At 42.6% G+C, this 21030-nt stretch overlaps 1 protein-coding gene across 2 annotated transcripts in view; it reads right to left on the bottom strand.

The window, feature by feature from the left end:
* The window catches only part of ATXN7L1 (ataxin 7 like 1), a 137355-nt gene that overhangs the window by 76624 nt on the left and 39701 nt on the right, over positions 1-21030 (bottom strand). For both annotated transcript variants that reach the window (XM_073652228.1, XM_073652229.1), the window contains exon 3: positions 15496-15600. In XM_073652228.1, the coding sequence (XP_073508329.1) occupies positions 15496-15600 (105 nt within the window). The remainder of the gene's footprint in view (positions 1-15495; positions 15601-21030) is intronic.

Raw genomic sequence — 21030 nt, 5'->3', positions numbered from 1 at the left:
TTACATCTCCTCACCTGCTAAGATAGGCCCAGTTTCCTCATCTGACTTGCAGAATTTGCCTATGAACACTCCAGCTCCTTCAACAGAAACCTGACTAAATGTTCTCATTTTATAGCATTTTCGCAACTCTTTTTATATTGAGAGAATGCTCAATGCATTATCCCCATGTCTATACAATACCCTAGGTTTCCGCAATTGGGACTAATGTGGGCCAGCCTTCCGTACGGGAGGACAGGTGTCCAGATTTATTGTCCACATTCATAAAATAGATTCAAGTGTTGTATTGTTTTTTTTCCTCTCCAGCAGGGACTGTTTGAGTTTATGCCCTCCCCCTCTTGATAGTTGGAGGAGTGATTTGCTCATGGTTCTCTTGCGGGCCGTCAAGCTCCCTCCAGATGGCTTGCTTCGCTTCCACTTTTTCCTAGAAGGCACCTTACTGGTCCTGGGGCCTGTTTGCTTTTTGTAAGCTTGTTCTCCTCTATTTCTAGTATCCTCCCTTCCTGCCTCTTTCTCTTATTCTATCTGATATCGCTAATATATCTGATTTCTCTACCTTCTATAGTCTCACTTCCTCTTTCCCATCATTCCCTCCCCCCCCCCCTTTTTTTTTTTCCTTTCAGGTGACCGCTACGACCATGTCCAGGAAGACACAGTCTGAGATTTGTTTGGGCTCGCTCAACGTTAAGGGCCTTTATAGTCCTGAAAAACACTCTATTCTCATAAAACTGCTGTGGAGAGGTAGTCTCCAGGTAGTTTTCTTACAAGAAACTCATTATTGTACAGGTAAACCCGATAAGCTTTCTGACGGGTGGTTTCCAGTGGTTTACCACTCTCCCTCTCCGGACTCGAAATCCAGCGGGACCAGTATTTTGCTATCTAGCTCTCTTCCATGGGAGAGTATGGAGTCTCGCACGGATGAAGAAGGTAGAATTTTATTGCTCAAAGGCCAAATTGCTTCTCAAATTTTCACATTTGCATCCCTATACTTACCTAATTCTGGTCAATGTCCTTCTCTTCTGCGTTATCTTGACTTGGTGGAGGAGTTCAAGCTATTACTGATCCCTTACCACTGGGCACATGGCGTTCTCTCCAACTCCGTCACTGTGTTCGCTCCCTTCCAAATTACGCTCAATATACACAAACCCCTTCCGCGTTTGAAAATCTTTGCATAGGTAAGGGGGTGATTCGTCATGCACTTTCCTCCGTACACTCAGTGCTAACTAACCCAATAGATCAGCCTCCTCCCAGATTTTTAACACAATGGGAAGAGGACTAGGGCATCTCTCTCTCCATGGAACAAAGAGAAAAGGTGCTGTCCTTAGCGTATAAATCTTTCATAAGTTCTCGGCTTCAGGAAGCGAATTTCAAACTCCTTTCAAGGTGGTAAAGGGTCCCGGTTAAGTTAAACAAAATGTTCCCCTCTATTGACCCTAAGATCTGGATCAGGCGTGGGAGATTTCCTTCATATCTTCTGGTCCTGTCCGGTTTTACAACCGTTCTGGACTAAAGAGAAAAGCATTATCAGGTCAATTACAGGAATTTCATCTGAAATGGGTCCTGAACTATTCCTTCAACAGCTCTGTGAGACTTCTGTTTCCTCCTACAAACGGTCCCTATTAAGATTTTTGGTGATGGCTGCCAGAGCTTGTATTCCATTGTTATGGAAGAAAGTTAATCCACCTAGCCCGTCCCTCTGGATTTCTAAGGTCAATAATTTATTGTACATGGAGGACTTGACTGCTTCTCTCTACAGTAGATATGAGGTCTTCTATAAAATTTGGTTCTACTGGATGGAATTTAAGCAATCTGGATTGGGGTGGGATTTTTTTTCCCCATCCCTTACCCACCACCCACCCCTGGGTACTTTTCTCTTTTAGTCCCTTCCTTTTTGCCTGAAGTTCTTCTCTTTTCTCTCTGCTCTTCTTCTCCTATCTTACTATGAAAAATTTGGACAAAACTAAAGTCACAATGTGGATTCTTCATCACGTTACAGATGTTTATATTATATTTATATATATTGACAGTTCTATGATACTTTTGTATTCAACTGTATTACTCCGTCAAAAATATGTTTAGTGTATGGCTTTATGTATATATTTGCTGTGTTTTATGTTTCGCTCCTAAATAAAAAAAAAAATCTGTCACCTAGGGTCATTACTAGATATGATGCCTACTGGGCAAAGTCATAAATTCAAACATTACGAAGCAAAAGCGAAAAGCCTTGTCAGACAGGTCCACGTGGGACATCAACTTTCCTAAATATGATCCAATATGAACCTCATATGCACAAAAGCATCTGTGTGTAAGAAGCATTCGTAGATAACAAAGCTTACATGTTTACATAAGGTTTTCTGTACCAAACACAACAAAACAAATCAAAACTAAGATTAGGCCCTGTTCATACTGCATTTCTGTAGTGCATCTGAGGGTTCCTTCTGCATTTCCCCTTAAGACAGAACTCAGACCTCTGATTGGCCGTAGGCTGCAATGATACGAATGGAGTTTAAAGGAAACATGTCATCAGGATTTTGCTAAGTAAACTACAGGCATTGTCAGGTTGGCGCCGTTACACTGATTAAAATGATACCTGGGTTGAAGAAATCCACCTTGTGGTTGTTGTTTAATCTGTGTTTGCAGTTTGGAGTTCATGAGATGCTCGTGCTTCGGGGTGGCGGTGGGCAGGTCTTTACTTGGTGCTCTGGCATTATCTTTATCATTGTGGATTAAATGACATGTCACAGAACCTTCAGTGACCTGCCTCCTATTTTAAATACTTGCACAGTTAATATTGTGGTCTTTAAAAAAATAATAATTTGGCTCTAACAAAATGGTGTCGGTGGCGTTTGTGTTTTTCTTCAGAACATGTCAATTTGTTGAGACGAGCAGAGAAACAAAGACTACGTACACAAGGGCCCTCTTCTGTGTCCGCCGCTCTACAGCCCTTTACTGGATCAATAGCCATACCTACTTCTAACCACACTGCCTCAAACAGTGGGTGAGTAAACCCTGTGGTCAAGCTAGAGGTTCAGCCCTCCTAGGGCAGGAGGAGGGAAAAGGAGAGTGGGACCAAATGAAATTGACAGGGCAAGCCATACATGAAGAGAAATGGTAAGCAGGGGATTGGAGAAAGCAGGGCACGTGGATACAGAGGATGAGGCAGATGAAAAGAAAGGAGGAGCAGGAGACCTGATGCCCCAGAAGAGGAGGTGCAGAAGGTGATTAACGTGGGGGTTGGAAGCAGAAGAATTGCACCATGTTGTAGGATTACCATATATTGATTCCAAAATAGATGACACTGTATTTTGTGGGTGGGTATTATTTCTGTGAAAGACAATGTACACTAAGCAGAAATTACTTCTGTGACCCACCCTGTACATTGGGGGGGTATTACTTTTGTGTCTGACACTGTACATGAGGGGTAAAACTTCTGTAACTGACATAAGACATAGGATGGTTATTACTTTTGTGCCTGGCTCTGTATATTAGCTGGATATTACTTTTATGGATGCCTCTACCATGTGGTTAGTGTTGGAGCTATAGTTCCATGGTTTTATCTAACACTAGCCTCATCCAGCCACAAACAAGATACACTCTTAAAATAGAGAACCAGTAACAAAAAGAAATACCCACCTAGTATACCGTGCCCGCCATTTAATAGGGCGTGTAATAAAGCTCATTCCGGGAGCCAGTGTCAGCATGTGGGAAACCAAGACAGGTGAGGGAGCCCAGTGTGCCCAGGAAGGTGGGAAGGAGGCTAATTTGGAACATTTCTTTTTTTCATTTTTCACTGCTGGTATATAGTTATGTACATGGTTTATGCTCTGCTAGTATATATTTGGATGTGTGGACTATTTAGTTCTGGTGTATGGTTATGTATTCGGTTTATTCACTACTGGCATTTATTTATGTATACAGATTATTTACTGCTAGGGGTGGGAGAGGTTGGCATTTGAATATTAGTCTCAGGTAGCAAGAAAGCTAGAATCATCCCTGGGAATAGAGCTGTTCTCCTAAACAGACAAGTTGAATGGTCATCCTCCTTGACTGATGTCCCTCGGTTCATGTTGGTCAACACAAATCACCTCAATAAGCTGTATGCTGCTGGCATTACCGTACTGGATAACAGGTTGGTGGAGGTGTGGGAAACAGATGATGTAGGCTACCTATGGGACCATCAGTCGGACAATGATAGCATAATTAAAACATGGTGCATGGGTCAAAACCTTATCATTAGCAATTAACACTGGGGTAGGAGCTAGATGACTTCACAACATCTTTAATGCATTTCATCTATAAATATTCAGCACAGCTCAATAGTATCTTTTCGATTTTAAAGGGGTTTTCCCATGAACAAAAGTTTATATTAATCAATGGCTGTGTCTGACAGTGTATGGAACATGGTCTGATCATACAACATGTCCTGGGCAGGTGAGGAAGCAAAAGAGTATATAGATATTACAGCAGGGGATCACAGCCGATTCTGTCTTTGAGGGAAAACTTTTCACTGCCTGATTTTAAACAATGTTTTACTTCAAAGAAAGAATCAGCTGTGATCCCCTGCTGTAATATCTATATACTCTTTTGCTTCCTCACCTGCCCAGGAGATGGGGTATGATCAGACCATGTTCGGTACACAGTCAGACACAGCCACTGATTAAAATGAAGTTTTGCTTGTGGGTAAACCCCTTTCAATTTCTAACAACTGTAGCAAATCCAGTTAGGACAGGATTAAATCCCAACTCTGCAGCATAGCTTTTTACTAGAAGCAGGAAGTAGGTTCACTTGGTGTGCAGTGTGCTGGGAACTGAGCAGGGTGTGGATTCTGCTGGGAGCTGCAGAGTACCATTTGTTGCAAACTAAACTCAGCCAGTAGAAGTGTCAGGATTGCGGCATGGGTGAGAGACTGTGGTCTGTGCCTGGGAAGAGAGGTGAAAGACCTCTTGGCGCTGGTCTCTCTGACAGATCTTGAGAAACAGCAGGACATTTATCTGAATGGGTGAGTCCACATGTGCATGTATATTTTGTTCCTTCATGCTGGAGAAAGGCTGTTTGTTTTCCGTTCTTCTGGAAGTTTATGCACTTCAATAAACCTCTCCATCTGACCCAGAAGCTAAGTGCCTGTGTGAATGCTACCAGCTGCCTAAAAGTGAATAAATCCCTACACAGCCTACAAAACATTGGGAACCTCTAATTCAGACAAGTAGTTCAAACATAATTTTTGAACAAATTGTTTATAAACATAATTGTACAAGCTTTAACCCCATAAAAGCCCAAGATGTACTAATACGTACCTGCGCCCTGGGCTTTAAGAGCCAGGTACGTATTAGTACGCCTTGTTGATTTCGCCCGCACACGGGCTGTGAGGGCGCGATCGCAGCCGGGTGTCAGCTGATTGTCACAGCTGACACCCAGTGCTATGTGCAGGGAGCGGTCCTGCACCGCTCCAGGCACATTAACCCCCGCAATGCTGCAATCGAAGTCGATAGCAGCATTGCGGGGGCAAGGGGAGGTGATCGCGATACTCACCTCTCCTGCCGGTGTCCAACGCTGTCTGCCGCGGCTTCCCGGATGTTGCCATGACGACCCGATGTCGTCATGACAACATCCAGGTCACCAGACAGCAGGAAGATACTTTGGTCATGCGCAGTACATGACCAAAGTATCTTCTGCATCTGCAGTGCTGACAGCCTGTATAGCACAGGGATGGTGCTCCATCCCTATGCTATACAGGCGATCAGAGGAAAAAAAGTGAAAGTCCCACAGTAGGACAAAATATAAAAGTAAAAAAAAGTGTTAGAAAATGAAAAGAAAAAAAAAAAAATTGTAAAAATATTTAACCCCTTTAAAGCCCATGACGTATTAATACGCGTCTGTGCCCTGGGCTTTAAGAGCCTGACCCGTATTAATACGTCAGGGCGATCGCGCGCGCACACACAGGCTGTGCGGGCGCGATCGCCGCCGGGTGTCTGCTTATTCTCACAGCTGACACCCGGTGCTATGTGCAGGGAGCAGTCCCGCACCGCTCCCGGCACATTAACCCCTGCAATGCTGCGATCGAAGTAGATCGCAGCATTGCGGTGGCTAAGGGGGGGTGGTGATAGCAATACTCACCTCCTCTTCCGGCCTCCAGCGCTGTCTGCCGCGGCTTCCCGTATGTTGCCATGACGACCCGATGTCGTCATGACAACATCCGGGTCACCAGACAGCAGGAAGATTTTTTTGTCATGCACAGTGCATGACCAAACTATCTTCTCACTGTGCAGCGCTGACAGCCTGCATAGCACAGGGATGGTGCTCCATTCCTGTGCTATGCAGGCGATCAGAATAAAAAAAGTGAAAGTCCCATAGTGGGACAAAGTATAAAAATAAAAAAACTGTCAGAAAGTGGAAAAAAAATAAAAATAAATAAAAAAAATAATCCACCAAAAATAAAAATATAATGTACCCATCAATAAATATTATGAAAAAAAAAAACAATAAAAGTACACATATTTGGTATCGGCGCGTCCGGAACGACCTGACCTATAAAACTGTCCCACTAGTTAACCCCTTCAGTGAACACGGTAAAAATAAAAAACAAAGCAAAAAACAATGCTTTCTCATCATACTGCCAAACAAAAAATGGAATAACACGCGATCAAAAAGACGAATATAAATAAAAATGGTACCGCTGAAAACGTCATCTTGTCCTGCAAAAAACAAGCCGCCATACAGCTCAATCATCTGAAAAATCAAAAAGTTATAGCTCTCAGAATAAAGCGATGCAAAAAAATATTTTTTTCTATAAAATAGCTCCCCAAATGCAACATGGCATCCACTAATTATTCAAGCAAATTTTACATTCAAAAAGTCAAATGGCACTCCTTCCCTTCCGAACCCTGCCGTGCACCCAAACAGTGGTTTTTCCCCACATATGGGGTATCTGCGTGCCCAGGGGAAATTGCACAACAAATTTTGGGGTCCATTTTTTCCTGTTACCCCTGCGAAAATAAAAAAAATTGGGTCTAAAGTAACATTTTTGTGAAAAAAGTTAAATGTTCATTTTTTTCTTCCACATTCCAAAAATTCCTGTGAAGCACCTGAAGGGTTAATAAAGTTCTTGAATGTAGTTTCGAGCCCCTTGAGGGGTGCAGTTTTTAGAATGGTGTCACTTTTGGGTATTTTCTGTCATAAATACCCCTCAAAGTGACTTCAAATGTGATGTGGTCCCTAAAAAAATGGTTTTGTAAATTTTGTTGTAAAAATGAGAAATCACTGGTCAACTTTTAACACTTATAGCTCCCCCCCAAAAAAAAAATTGGTTCCAAAATTGTGCTGATGTAAAGTAGTCATGTGGGAAATGTTATTTATTAACTATTTTGTGTGACATATCTCTCTGATTTAAGGGCATAAAAATTCAAATTTTGAAAATTGCTAAACTTTCAACATTTTCACCAAATTTCCGTTTTTTTTCACAAATAAACGCAAGTGATATTGAAGAAATTTTACCACAATCATGAAGTACAATATGTCGCGAAAAAACAATCTCAGAATCAGGGGGATCCTTTGAAGCGTTCAAGAGTAATTACCTCAAAGTGACAGTGGTCAGAATTGTAAAAATTGGCCTGGTCATTAACGTGCAAACCACCTTGAGTTGTAAAGGGGTTAAAGGGGCTGTCCAGGAGAAATTATTGATGCCCTAAATGCATGATAGGTCAGGAATATGAGATCAATGGGCATCTCCACTGCAGTTATGTTGAAAGTAGCTTCAATGGCCATCCAATATAAACACAGGGAATGGAGCTGCTCATAAGAGATCCATTCAATGTGACCCAGGAACTGCAACAAAGCTCCCAAATAATAGGAGCTGTGCTGCACAACCCAGGAAAGGTTACTACTCCATTCCCTCTGTTTACATCCAGCGGCCTCTGCAGCTGTGTTCAGCTGATCGTTGAGGATGTGGGTTGATGTACCCCCAACTGCATAATGAAGAACTGTCCTACGGATAGTTAAATTTTTTTTTTCATCTGTACAAACACATAATAGGAGAGTTTAAGTAGATTTTGTGTGAAAACAAATGGTCATACCAATCTTACACACCATTACTGTACTGATCTAGTGAGCGAGTCACCCCTATTGTTCTGCTGATTAGTGGGGAATCAACCAAGCACACACACACAATTATGGCCGATTTTGTGCCTTATCTATTTTAACAGCGAGTTACCATTAAGGAGACCAGCTTAGGGTGGGTCACGTGCATAGGATGAAATACTTCAAATGAGCATACATACAACTACTTCATATTATCTACTACTACTTCATATCTGACCACCATCTACTCACATTCTCATCCCTGTCCTCGTCACCTGTCACCCATGTCCAGCAACTAGTACACCCCCACAGAAACCTAGCACATCTAGACACTCACACACTCTCTGACTCTATTCTACCACTGTCATCCATGTCTTCACTCCACGACACAGACAGCGCCACTGCTTTCTACAATGCCACTCTCGCATCAGCTATTGACTTGGTCGCCCCTCTTGAGCATGGCAGAGCGCAATGAGTCAATAGGCAACCCTGGCACAACAACCTCACTAAACAGCTGTGGCAAGCGTCCAGGGTTGCGGAGCAGCGTTGGAAGAAAACACATTCCCAAGATGACTTCACTGCATTCAAACAAGCAACATTCGCATTCAAATCAGCCCTCGCCTCTGTTAAACAGGCCTACTTCACAACCCTCATATCTTCCTTATTTTACAACCCCAAACAGTTATTCAACACTTAACTCTGTCCTCCACCCTCCACTGGCCCCTCTGACCTCCGTTATGTCTGCTGAGGGTTTTGCCACACACTTCAAAAACAAGATTGACCAAACAAGGCAAGTCTTTACTGTCCGACCACCACAACCCCTTTGTTTTCCAGACCATTGCCCTTCCCCCATAACCTCCCTTTCCAACATCACTGAAGGAGACCTTACTAGTCTCCTCTCCAAATCACACCTCACCACTTGTACAATCGACCCCATCCCATCCCATCTCCTCCCCAACCTCGCCCCCACACTCATCCCATGCCTAACCCATCTTTTCAACCTATCACTAACTTCTGGTACCATCCCCTCTGCCTTCAAACATGCCACAGTCACGCCCATCCTCAAAAAGACATCCCTCGACCCAAACGCCTTGTTCAGCTACCGACCCATATCGCTGCTCCCATTAGCCTCCAAACTCCTTGAGCAACACGTTCACGCTGAACTTTCCTCTCACTTCTCATCTAACGCTCTCTTCGACAACCGACAATCTGGCTTCCGCCCAAACCATTCCACAGAATCTGCCCTTACCAAAATTACTAATGACTTACTTACAGCCAAAGCTAACAGACAATTCTCTGTACTCCATCTTCTCCTGTCCTCTGCTTCGACACAGTTGACCACTGCCTACTACAGATCCTCTCTTCCTTTGGCGTCAAAAACCTTGCCCTATCCTGGATCTCCTCTTACCTAACCGCACATTTAGCGTCTCCCACTCCTACACTACCTCCGCATTCCACCCTCTCTCCGTTGGAGTCCCTCAAGGCTCTGTCCTAGGACCCCTACTCTTCTCCATCTATATCCTTGGCCTGGGATAGCTCATAAAATCCTATGGCTTCCAGTACCATCTGTACGCTGATGAGACCCAGATACACCTCTCTGGCCTAGATGTCACCTCTCTTTTGTCCGGAATCCCAGCATGTCCATCAGCCATATCCTCCTTCTGCTCTCGCTTCCTCAAGCTCAATGTGGACAAATCTGAACTCATCATTTTTCCTCCATCTCTCGTATCTTCCCCACCTGATCTCCTGATATATTCCCTTACGTAATCTCCAGTCCTCCGAAGACCTCCTTCTCTCCTCCACACTTATTCATTCCTCACCTAATCGCCTCCAACATTTCTCCCGAATATCCCCCATCCTCTGGAATTCTGTGCCTCAACACGTCCGATTAGCCTCCACATTTGGATCCTTCAGACGGAACCTGAAAACCCATCTCTTCAAACAAGCTTACAGCCTGCCATGACCTTGCTTGCTGCCACCTCAACAACACCGGAGCTACTGCAACCCCCCAACCTACTGTCTTCTTCCCCAATCCCAGCATGTCCATCAGCCATATCCTCCTTCTCCTCTCGCTTCCTCAAGCTCAATGTGGACAAACCTGAACTCATCATTTTTCCTCCATCTCTCGCATCTTCCCCACCTGATCTCACTATCACAATAAATGACATCACGCTTTCCCGTGTACAAGCAATCCGCTGCCTCGTAGTAACCCTTGACTCTGCTCTGTCCTTCAAACCCCACATCCAAGCTCTCGCCACCTCCTGTCGCCTCCAGCTCAAAAATATTTCCAGAATCAGTCCTTTACTCAACCCTTAATCTACTAAACTGCTTGAGCATGCCCTCATCATCTCCCACCTCAACTACGGCAACATCCTCCTCTGTGGCCTACCTGCTAAAACTCTTGCACCCCTCCAGTCCATCCTTAACTCTGCTGCACGACTAGTTAATCTCTCGCCTCGCTACTCCTCTGCTACCACCCTTACAAATCCCTTCACTGGCTCCCAATTGCCCAGTGTATCCAGTTCAAACTACTAACACTGACCTACAAAGCCATCCATAACCTTTCTCCTCCGTACATCTCTGAACTAATCTCCTGATATATTCCCTAACGTAATTTCCAGTCCTCCCAAGACCTCCTTCTCTCATCCACACTTATTTATTCCTCACCCAATCGCCTCCAAGATTTCTCCCGAATATCCCCCATCCTCTGGAATTCTGTGCCTCAACACGTCTGATTAGCCTCCACATTTGGATCCTTCAGACGGACCCTGAAAACCCATCTCTTCAAACGAGCTTACAGCCTGCCATGACCTTGCTTGCTGCCACCTCAACAACACCGAAGCTACTGCAACCCCCAATCTACTGTCTCCTTCCCCATTCCTGTAGAATGTAAGCCCGCAAGGGCAGGGTCCTCTTCCCTCGGTACCAGTCTATCATTGTTAGTTTGTTTACTGTAAGTGATATCTGTATTTTGTATGTAACCCCTTATGTATAGCGCCATGGAATCAATGGCGCTATATAAATAAATAAATAATAATAATTACAAACAATACATTTGCTAAAAGATCTAATATTAACACCTTGTATTCATTACATTTCTTTAGACTGGCGTATCGACTCCACATACTATATGTCCGTCCCAGTTTTCCCCTATATTAAAATCTTCTTCAAATTCAGGTTCATACCAACCATGCACTTAATAGCCTCGGTTAGGACTGCACACATACTGGCAGGAAACCAGTCCATGTATTATTATTTATCCTATTCAGTATATCAAGGCTGCATTATACAATATATGTACTTTTTACCTTTTGTGTCTCCCCCATTTCCTCATAGACTGTAAGCTTGCGAGCAGGGCCCTCACTCCTTTCGATATGAGATATGCTTATTCTGTATTGTCTGTATATGTCCCCCCTAAAATTTGTAAAGTGCTGCGGAATATGTTGGCGCTATAAAAATAAAAACTATTATTATTATATTATTAAATACATAGTACATTAGCCGATACCTCATCGTGCCAAAGTACACAAAACCTCAGTTCACCTTTTGGGTCTCCCTGGTAAACGATGATACTCATTTATACACCAGCACTAAAGCAGGAAAAGTCATCTTGAAATATTGCTATCCTAAAATAATGCACTGTCTCCCAAAATGCAGCTACATTTTATTTTTCTCACCATGTTAAGTGAATCCACTATTCTATGCTTGATAAGAAACTGTTTAGAGTTGGCACCCTTTCCCCAAAAAGTACTGGTCAGGCTGACATGGGTATGTAAAGAAAGTTTGATTTGGGAGTGCTTCCCCAGTCTTGATAATAGGCAGACTGCTCTTACAGTAAGTATACTGAAGTGTAAGAACAGCTAAGCAATTGCCTGCACAAAGAGAAGCTGCATGATAATTTATGCTGCGAACGACAACATAACTAGTCCTGAAGAGGCGCTCACTATAGAGATGAGTAAAAGTAGTTTATAATCTTTAAATATCTACACTCCAATGCGCAGAAAGGTAAACTTCAGGGTATAATTTATGCAATAGCTGAAATAGGCATTACCAGAGATTTGACTCTGGGGGCATGTACTTCTTTCCCTAAATGAGGTTGATCAATCATAAAACAGGCAGTGTCATATAGGGGAGAAAAGCACACACCCGCCACATCAGGTGAGATCTGGGAGGGTTTGTAATGATGCAGAACTCAGCTCTGCTGTATCTTTGCACAGTAGATGCAGAGATCAGTGAGGAGAGGAGGATGTGTTCATTTCTCCCCTGCATGATGCTGCCTGCTTATGATTGGTCAACCTATGCAGGGGAATAAGTACACGCCCCCCCCCCAGAGACAAATCACTGGTAACACCTAGTTGAATTCTAACAAATTATAATCTAAACTTTACAAGCTAATATCTACACAATGCAAAGGAGAAATTAAAAAATAAAAACTATGTTTTACTGAGCTCTGCAGCCACTTTTCCATAATGTGGTTGGTATAACATGCTTAAACTGGTGAAAGATCTTTAAGTATGTATTTAGAGATCTCTTCCTTGTCTTGTCCTTGCTTAGGAGGGTTGATTATACTGACAGATTCCCCTCTAAAGTGAATCTGTAACAGCATAGACTTCTAGATATGAAAGACTGCCTGCTTGGCTGCCCAATTTACATTTAGGTATTCAGGAAATTTAGAGTAAATAAATACATTAAAGGGTGCTATATATGAATAGCATGGTAGTAGAATATAGAAAGAGTGCCAGAAAAGTTGGTGAATCTTCACAGTTTTAGTTTCATGAGGAGGCAGCCATCTGTATTGAGAGATCTCTGTCTGCTATGAAAACCCTACCAGGAATATTTTGGTCTTTGAAGAACTCAGATTAAAAACATTTTCACATAAACAGTTAAATGGCAGCTGGATTTTTCTCTTGGATGCAGAATGTTTTCAGGAAAAGTAGTTCCAACAAGCAGAATAAAATGTTCTGACGAGTATTTATCGTTTGTACAAAAAACAAATGACTGTTCAGTCACCATTATAAAGGAGTAAGAAGAAATAGAACACATACTGGGCACTGTTGGTAATATACAGACTTGTGTAAGGTCTATAATTCAGAGACCATTGGACTTTTTCCAATCACTATTATGGTATTTAAGTTAAAGGAATTTGTCAGCAGGTTTTTGCAATTTCATCTGAAAGCAGCATAATGTAGGCACAGAGAGCCCGATTCCCGTGATGTATCACTTGCTCAGCAGCTTGCTGTAGTTTCAATTCAATAAATGTTTTATCAGCAGGTGATTATCACTACAGGACTAGGTCTAACATGCAAGCCAGTCCAGCTAATCTGTGTAACCCTGCCCCCTAACAATGATTGGCAGTTTGCTGACCATATACACTGTACACAGAAAGTTGCCAATCAGTGGTGTGGGCAGGGTTACACACAGCTCAGCATTCTGACCACTGCTACATCTACAGCAGAGAAAACAGGGATTCTAGCAAAACGGCATCAAGAACCAAGTAAGTGATACATCCCTGGAATCAGGCTTTCTGCCCCTACATCATACTGCTCTCAGGTTGCATAGCACATAACTGATGACAGATTCCCTTTAAAGGGTTACTCCTAAAATGTAAAGTTATCACTTATCCACAGGTTAGAGCAGGGCTTCTCGAACTTTTTCTACCAGAGCCTCAGACAGATACCTGATAGACACCTTCACCATCTATGGTAGCAGTCCATACAAATATTGAAAAGATCTCTCCATTTTCCTTTTATTTGTCTCCTGTACTCTGTATAATTAATAATTACATCTAACTGAACATGATTTAATATTACTAAACCAGAGATTACTTCAGAATGATAAAGAACTGAAACTCATAGTCAATTCTTTGAAAATTAGCTATACAGCTACACCTCACCAGCAAGAAGGGGGATGCCTCTGGTGAGGCCCATCTCAAGAGCTTTATAAGAACTGGAATAGTCAATAGGATGCCCACAAATCTGCAGTTAGAGAACAAGACTCTGAAAAGTCCCAGTGCAATAGAGAGGCGGAGAAGCATGCACCATTGCTCCATTCATTCTTCATAGGACTGCTGACAATAGCCAAGCTCATTATCAGCACATGATTACTGTCAGTAGCACATCCCTTAAACGTGAAACTGTCAGCAGGTTGTTGCAACCTCATCTGAGAGCAGAATGATGTAGGCAAAGAGAAGCTGAATCCAGCGATGTATCACTTAGATTGCTGGGTGCAGCAATTCTGATACAATCAGAGCTTTTAGATTTAGAATGAAGCAGAGCTGAGAAAGCTAACCCCGCCCACAGCAGGCTCTCTGTGTACAATGTCCATAGACAGTGAGCTGCTTAGTTGCCGGACTAGTCCGGCAATGCTAATCTCTTAGTAATAAAACCTTCACAATTAGTAAACAACAGCACACACTGTGACAAGTGACACATCCCTGAATTCTGTGTTTCACCCTCTATCTCCTGCTGTCTTCAGATTACATGACAAAAACCTGCTGATGGATTCCCTTTAATTATTCCCTTGAATAATTTCATAATTTGCTCTGCAGACTTATTTATAAAGACCAACAGTCGGGAATAAACGTTTGCACAAATGTTTGTCAGTTCAATCATTGGTGGTTATAAAAGGGCTCTTATATAGTCTGAACATAGTGATAAATGTGTATATATTAGAGGTATTCCAACATCAGATTACTGCGAGCGGAATGTAAAAAAGAATTCCAAACAACATCGGCCGCATTCTCCTAGAAGTCCCAAAGAATTTGTTAAAGCTCTTCATATTGGCTACAAAAAAAGGTGAATATAAAGAATGACAGCAGAGACATTAGTAAACCAAGCCTGATTCTAAAGAGACAATGAAATACACAGAGACCTAAATGTTAAGTGTGCGGAGGCACTAAGAGATTATGGCGATAAAGGAGAAGTACAGTAACCAGTACAGATAAACTCCATGACATTATGGGTTATCAATAAGACTTGATTATTAGAGGTGTTTTCCCCATTAATTGTGATCACCTGCTCAGGTTTTGGTGTGTTTTTGCGACAGCGCACATTACCATTGCGGGCAATCATTGAGCTCAGCGACTGTGCCATGTACTGAGCTCAGTGACTGGCTGCAATGCTGATGACATGACGACTCCACTGCAGTCATAACACTGAGATGAGCAGCAGCGAAGAGCTGGCACTGGACCTGGGGAGGGTGGGTATCTGCTATTTTACAAGTATAAAACCTTTTTGACCACATTTTCTTAGAGTGGAAAACCCCTTTAAATACAGAATTATCTCCAGGAAGACATGAGGCTAATTAACAGATTTCTACTTTAAAATCTCCTTCTAATCAGAGAAATTCTCAACCTCATGGTCCCAGTCCACTGTATGTGAGAAATAATGGAGGAAAAAAATAGCGCTGCAGTAATGATTTACTTACCACAATGTGTCTGGAATACTTGTGGCTTTACTACTTGACTGCATACATTACAGACCACTAGATAGAAGTCGTCGTGAGCTGGATAGTGCCCAAATAAGTGCATGTCTGTAGGGAAAAAAAGGAGTACAGTGAGCTATGATAACAAGCATATAAGTCAGAACCACTGTTCCTATCATTTCTTATTACACATTATGCGTTTCCACCACAGGTCTCCTCCTCAATGCTTGGTATAAACCTGGTACATGAACAAATGTTTTGTCACCAAAAAGTACTTGATGTAGTGCAGAAATAATAAATCGACATCAGCAAAGATCTCGGCTAGCAAGAACTGGCATTATAAAAGTATTATTTATTAGGTACAATTTAAGAAACTTATCTAGTTCTTAAAACCTGATGGTCTAACTTTAAACTTTCGAAATTAAATAATTTGGGGTCCAATTCTGGAGCTTTTCCCCCATTAACTTCAGCCACTTCTGATGAAATCCTGGCTGTTGTAGCCTCCACTAGGGGACGCTTACTACATACAGATTTATTATCGATTTCAATGAACCTGCTTAAAGGGACCACACATGGTTAAATGCACAAATCCCTGCTGGATATTAGATGATGGTCTCCTACACATTCTATGAGTATTTTGAAAGGAACCGGTCACCATTCACATGCAGTCTGTCCTGCAGGCAGGATGTTATTCAGCAAGAGGAGCTGAGTAAAGATCTCTCTCACGGCAGTCAGTGTGGGGTGAGGATGAGAGCTGGCAACACTAGGAGATAAGATTTAAATGTTTGTAATGACACCTTACTTAGCTCAGTAGCTGCAGAGATCAGTGAGGAGAGGAGAGCATTTCAGAGAAAAACATACTTTAAAGTCGGCCGGAGACCAAAACACACAGGAGACTATTCGGACAGGCGGGTCCCCGGCGGCTTCTCTATGCGCTCCCCCGGAGTGACAGGTCTCTCCCTATACACCCTGATGCATTTCAGAGTCAAACATACCGGGCTGAAATCATACAGGCAGTGGTTGATACATGAAGCCCGTGAATCAGGCAGCATGGATCAGCTATCAGATTCCCTTTAACATAAATTATAACCTAAACTTTACAAGATAATATCTCCACAACAAACAGGAGACATTAAAAATTAACAACTATGTTTTACTCAGCTCTGCAGTCACTATTCCAAGATGTCGACAATTTAACATGCTCAAATTGGTGAAAGGTCCTAAAGGAAACTGGTCATCAGGATTTACCCCTTAAAGCTATTAGAGGCGCATTATAAGCCACCTAATACCCTCATTAATGATGACCGTATTATCCATAAATGCTGAAGTTTGTCTCTGCTCTCCCTATCAGTGGTCACCAGACTAGCCCTGGACATTTCCCAATCTATGCCACTGCGCAGTGGAGGCAAGACATCGCTGTGTGTGAGGGAGAACAGGAAGGTGGAGAAGATGGACAATTTCTTCTCCTCCTTCATACTCTTCCCGCACACACTACACTGCTGTGGGCATGCTTCCACCTCATGGTGGCACTGATTGGCACTGGTCCCAGACTAGTCTGGTGACCACTGATAAGGAGAGCAGGGACAATGCAACTTAGTTTTTAAACACCTACATTCAGCATTTAGGGCCAATACCGGCATCATTAAAAAGAGTTAATACTTTTTAGGGGTAAGAACTGATGACAGGTTCCCTTTGAGTTACTTTCTGCTTAAGAACACCAATTAATCAAGACATTACAATATATACAACATATCTAGGCACATTTACAGGGTTAACATTATGTTAGGGTACAGACAAGCACTGGATCAAAGAGTGCAAAACCAGTAACACAATGCCCTACTACACGACAATATTACATCATGCCTGGGCTACTTCTAATAAACGTGTGATTTTGCTTTGCATGGAAATTAAAGAAAAAAAGGCTATATGAAGAATCCTTGGAGTTGCATCATATCTTAAGCTTGTAGAACAAGTTACAATTACTTTGCTATGATGAATCACCACTCCACCACCTATGTGACCATTATGCCCCAACTTAAAGAAATACTCTCATGTTATTAGATAGCGATAGTTAGACAGCATGAAAATAAGCAAGTTTGCAATTGACTAGCTTTTTGGGTCTGCTATCATTCTCCTGCAATAAGAGCTTTTATCTCACAGTGTACAGCTGGTTTCCATGGAGCTTGGCCACATATGTTTGCCCAGACCCTAGTTGAGTGTGTGCAGTAGTTACATTCCAAAAGATGAGTTAACTCCTAATATTCTAGTCAGCTCTCTCCAGCTCATTGATTTCTAGTCAGCAGCTAGCTGCTGTTTATAAATCTTGCAAAATCACCACCCCCACATCGGCAGCTTTCAGAGCAGTTCTCCTGATCACAGCTCTCATTTTCCTAAGCCATGAGCTTGAATGTCCTGCTTTCTCTATACATAAATAAATTCAGTGATAGCGTACACTCTAGAACAAGCCACTTGTGCTGAGCTGTATAGTTCTACCAATACCAGAGCTGTCACTCAAGGAGGAGTGCCCTCCTTGACAGATACCAGGAAGTAATGAGACTGCAGATTTGTGAGCTGCTCAAGAAACAATTTGAGAATATCCTTTTAAAAAGGTTTTCTGGTTAAACGAAAAAAACCTAAATAAAAAAAATAAAAGCAACAATAATATATCTTCCAAATTAGGAGTATGCCAATACCATTTATTTTTTAAAATGATCTTCCTGTTACTATGTGGCTTTCTACCAAGTGCCATTTGCTGACATCCAGGGCTGAATTTGTGGAGCATCTTAAATAAAACTACATTTTCCGACAGGCACTGAACTGTCCTGAAAAACTCAGCATTCTTCGCTTCTTTGTTCACTTCAGTCAGTTCCCATTTATCTCCCTCCAACATGACCTCAGAAAGTGACACACAGCACCTCTTGGCTGGTTACATTGGGAGCCACGCATTATAACGTGGCCGAAAGTAGTGACCAGAGATGTTCTACAACATAGGAAGAACAGTGTATGCATAATTCTACCTGTATTGCAGGGCAGGGCAAAGACTCTTCTTTTCTCTGCTCTTGTGTGGATCCATCAATAGTGTGCTGGTTCTGGGCATGCATATTGCACATAGCTTAATACACCAACCCTAAATAGGATGCCATTGATGCTGTGTTTCTCCGAAAATAAGCCCTAGCATGACTTTACGGGTTTTTTTGGGAGTATGCTTGAAATATAAGCCCTAGTCCAAAAATAAGCCCTAGTTTGGGGGGAAGAAATTGGTTCAATTTCCCAGGGCCCCGCTCTCTTAGGGGCCCCCAGAATTTCTATTCCAAGGTTAAAACTACTTAAGGACCTTTGGTGACATGACGGTCATGTGACCATGATGTCACCAAAAGTCCTTTAACTGCAGGAGTCTAGAGGAACTAAACAGGAGGCGGGCTGGTATGCAGGGCCAATATTAGGGATAAGGGGGGGGCAAACTGGGCAATTTCTCAGGGTCCCACAATCTTAGGGGCCCCCAGTATTTCTATTCTGAGGTGAAGACTGCTTAAGGATCTTTGGTGATATCATGTGACCATCCATTTTCCTGCTCTACAGAATGATCTAAACTTGTCTGGCTTTGCAGTGCTGTAATCTCTAGAAATATTTCTGTAAACACCTATGTTGTTCATCGAAAGCCTGTAGTTAATGTGAATTAGCAACTTACTGGTTACACCGCCCGTGCTACAAAATGAATCACAAAATGACCGGTTTGTCTGCAACCTGCTCAAGAAATCAGGTAATGTCAAATGAGGAGTCTTGGTTATGGTTTCATTTCAAATCAGAATGGACATAACATCTAAACTGAATGACTGAATGTCTTATGATCAGGGGTACAAGGCTCACTGTTTCGAAAGATAGATATTATGGACACAATTAATAGAAAATGGCGTTCTGCACGGCAGTCTTTATGAAGCACGCGCTGGAGTAAATGTGCTAAATTCATTAAAAGGCGTGCACCCCTATACGAATTTGGCGCATCTTTCAGCAGCCATTTGTTTGTGTTGTGTTTTGCACAACATTACTTTATGGAAACATTTTTGACATTTCTCTATGGATCTAACCGGTGATGTGTCAACACTTTGCGGTAGTGGTTGTTGTACAATGGCATTGAGTAAAATTTTTTAAGCAGACACACAGCTTCTTGTCACACAAGGTGAGGGAAAGACTAAGTGCAACACGAAGGGAAGAGGGGAAAGAAGCCCAAATACTAGGAAAGTGGAGACCCCTAGGCAGATCTAATATCACCCTGCCTATCCTACCGTCCCTATATAGGTTCCACACCTATCGCCGAGCAGGAACCTAAGCTCTGAATGTCCCTACAGCTTAGTCCTAGATAGGGAGAGGAAAGGGTGAGCACTAGTCAAGCCCAACTACAAACTAAAGACAACAAGGTAGACAAACAAAGAGGATAAACTGAGCTTGAGCAGACACCAGAGAGATAACGCCAACTGTCCTCCAAGGGCACCAGAGAAGAAACTAGCCAACTGCTAGTGCTCCAAGCCAACAAAGAGGTACATAGAACTATCACCGGCGCCTCTCTGGAGAAACTGAGTTTTTAACTACCAAGCAAGGGTGTGTCAATCCGCAGCAGATGGTGGAGGTAGCTGCTGGGTCCTAAAGGAAAAAGATTATAACAAAACTAAAGAGATGAGAGGATCAAGAAGGCGTCTGCAATGCCAAGCGCAGTGACCTTCGGCAGCTGGCTCCAGAGCAACTGTCTGTCATACTTGATGCACCAGTGACACTTCTATAAACCAAAAGAATATTCTTCTTTTGCAGAGTTTACACGCCACAATGAATGCCATTAAGCGATCATTAATCAACTACATACAAGCCCAAATGGTGGTCAACTGCGGGCCTGTTCACACTGACCGATGAACATTCTGTGGGCCCGATGTATGAAGGTCGTCGTTCACGATTTGTGGCTTAGCGAACGCGGTCACTCATCATGAATTTGACAAGCGGTAGTCCAAGCCCCCGTCCCGACCAAGCTCCGCAAGTTTCGTCAGAGCTGGGAGAAACTGGCTTGGAGATGCCAAAAGTAACAAAATTAAGGAGCAACTCCTAAATTTTGTGACTTTTCAAAGTTTTATGCCAGAATTCTGGGGTGAGAGCTTTAATGCATCGGGCCATATGTGTACAGAATGATCATTAAGGCTGTGTTCACAAGTCACAGGAAATAGCCGCTGTGAGTTTGGTCACAAATTCACGACAAATTCGCATCCAATCTACAACAGAATCCTCATGTGACTCGCAGACTGCATTGCACATTAGGCTGCAAATTTGCCATTAAACCATTACAAGGCATTAAATAGGATCAAATCCACAATCGTGGGGACAAACCATAAAACACTGAAGAAACTGTATGGATAATATGTGAATACACAGCAGTTAATGGGACTTGACTGCTAAGACACAGCACTTGAACAAGACTCGCGCAGTTTATGGAGAGAAAAAACAGAACTTTTTAATTGCTAAAGCCAGAAGAGGATTAATAAGCTGTTGGAAATATAA

This window comes from Phyllobates terribilis, unplaced genomic scaffold, assembly GCF_046119375.1.
Source record: "Phyllobates terribilis strain yellow unplaced genomic scaffold, ASM4611937v1 Scaffold_11__3_contigs__length_659146591, whole genome shotgun sequence".
Classification (NCBI taxonomy): domain Eukaryota; kingdom Metazoa; phylum Chordata; class Amphibia; order Anura; family Dendrobatidae; genus Phyllobates; species Phyllobates terribilis.
The sequence above is the reverse complement of the archived record's forward strand: the minus strand, read 5'-3'. Positions and strand labels throughout refer to the sequence as shown.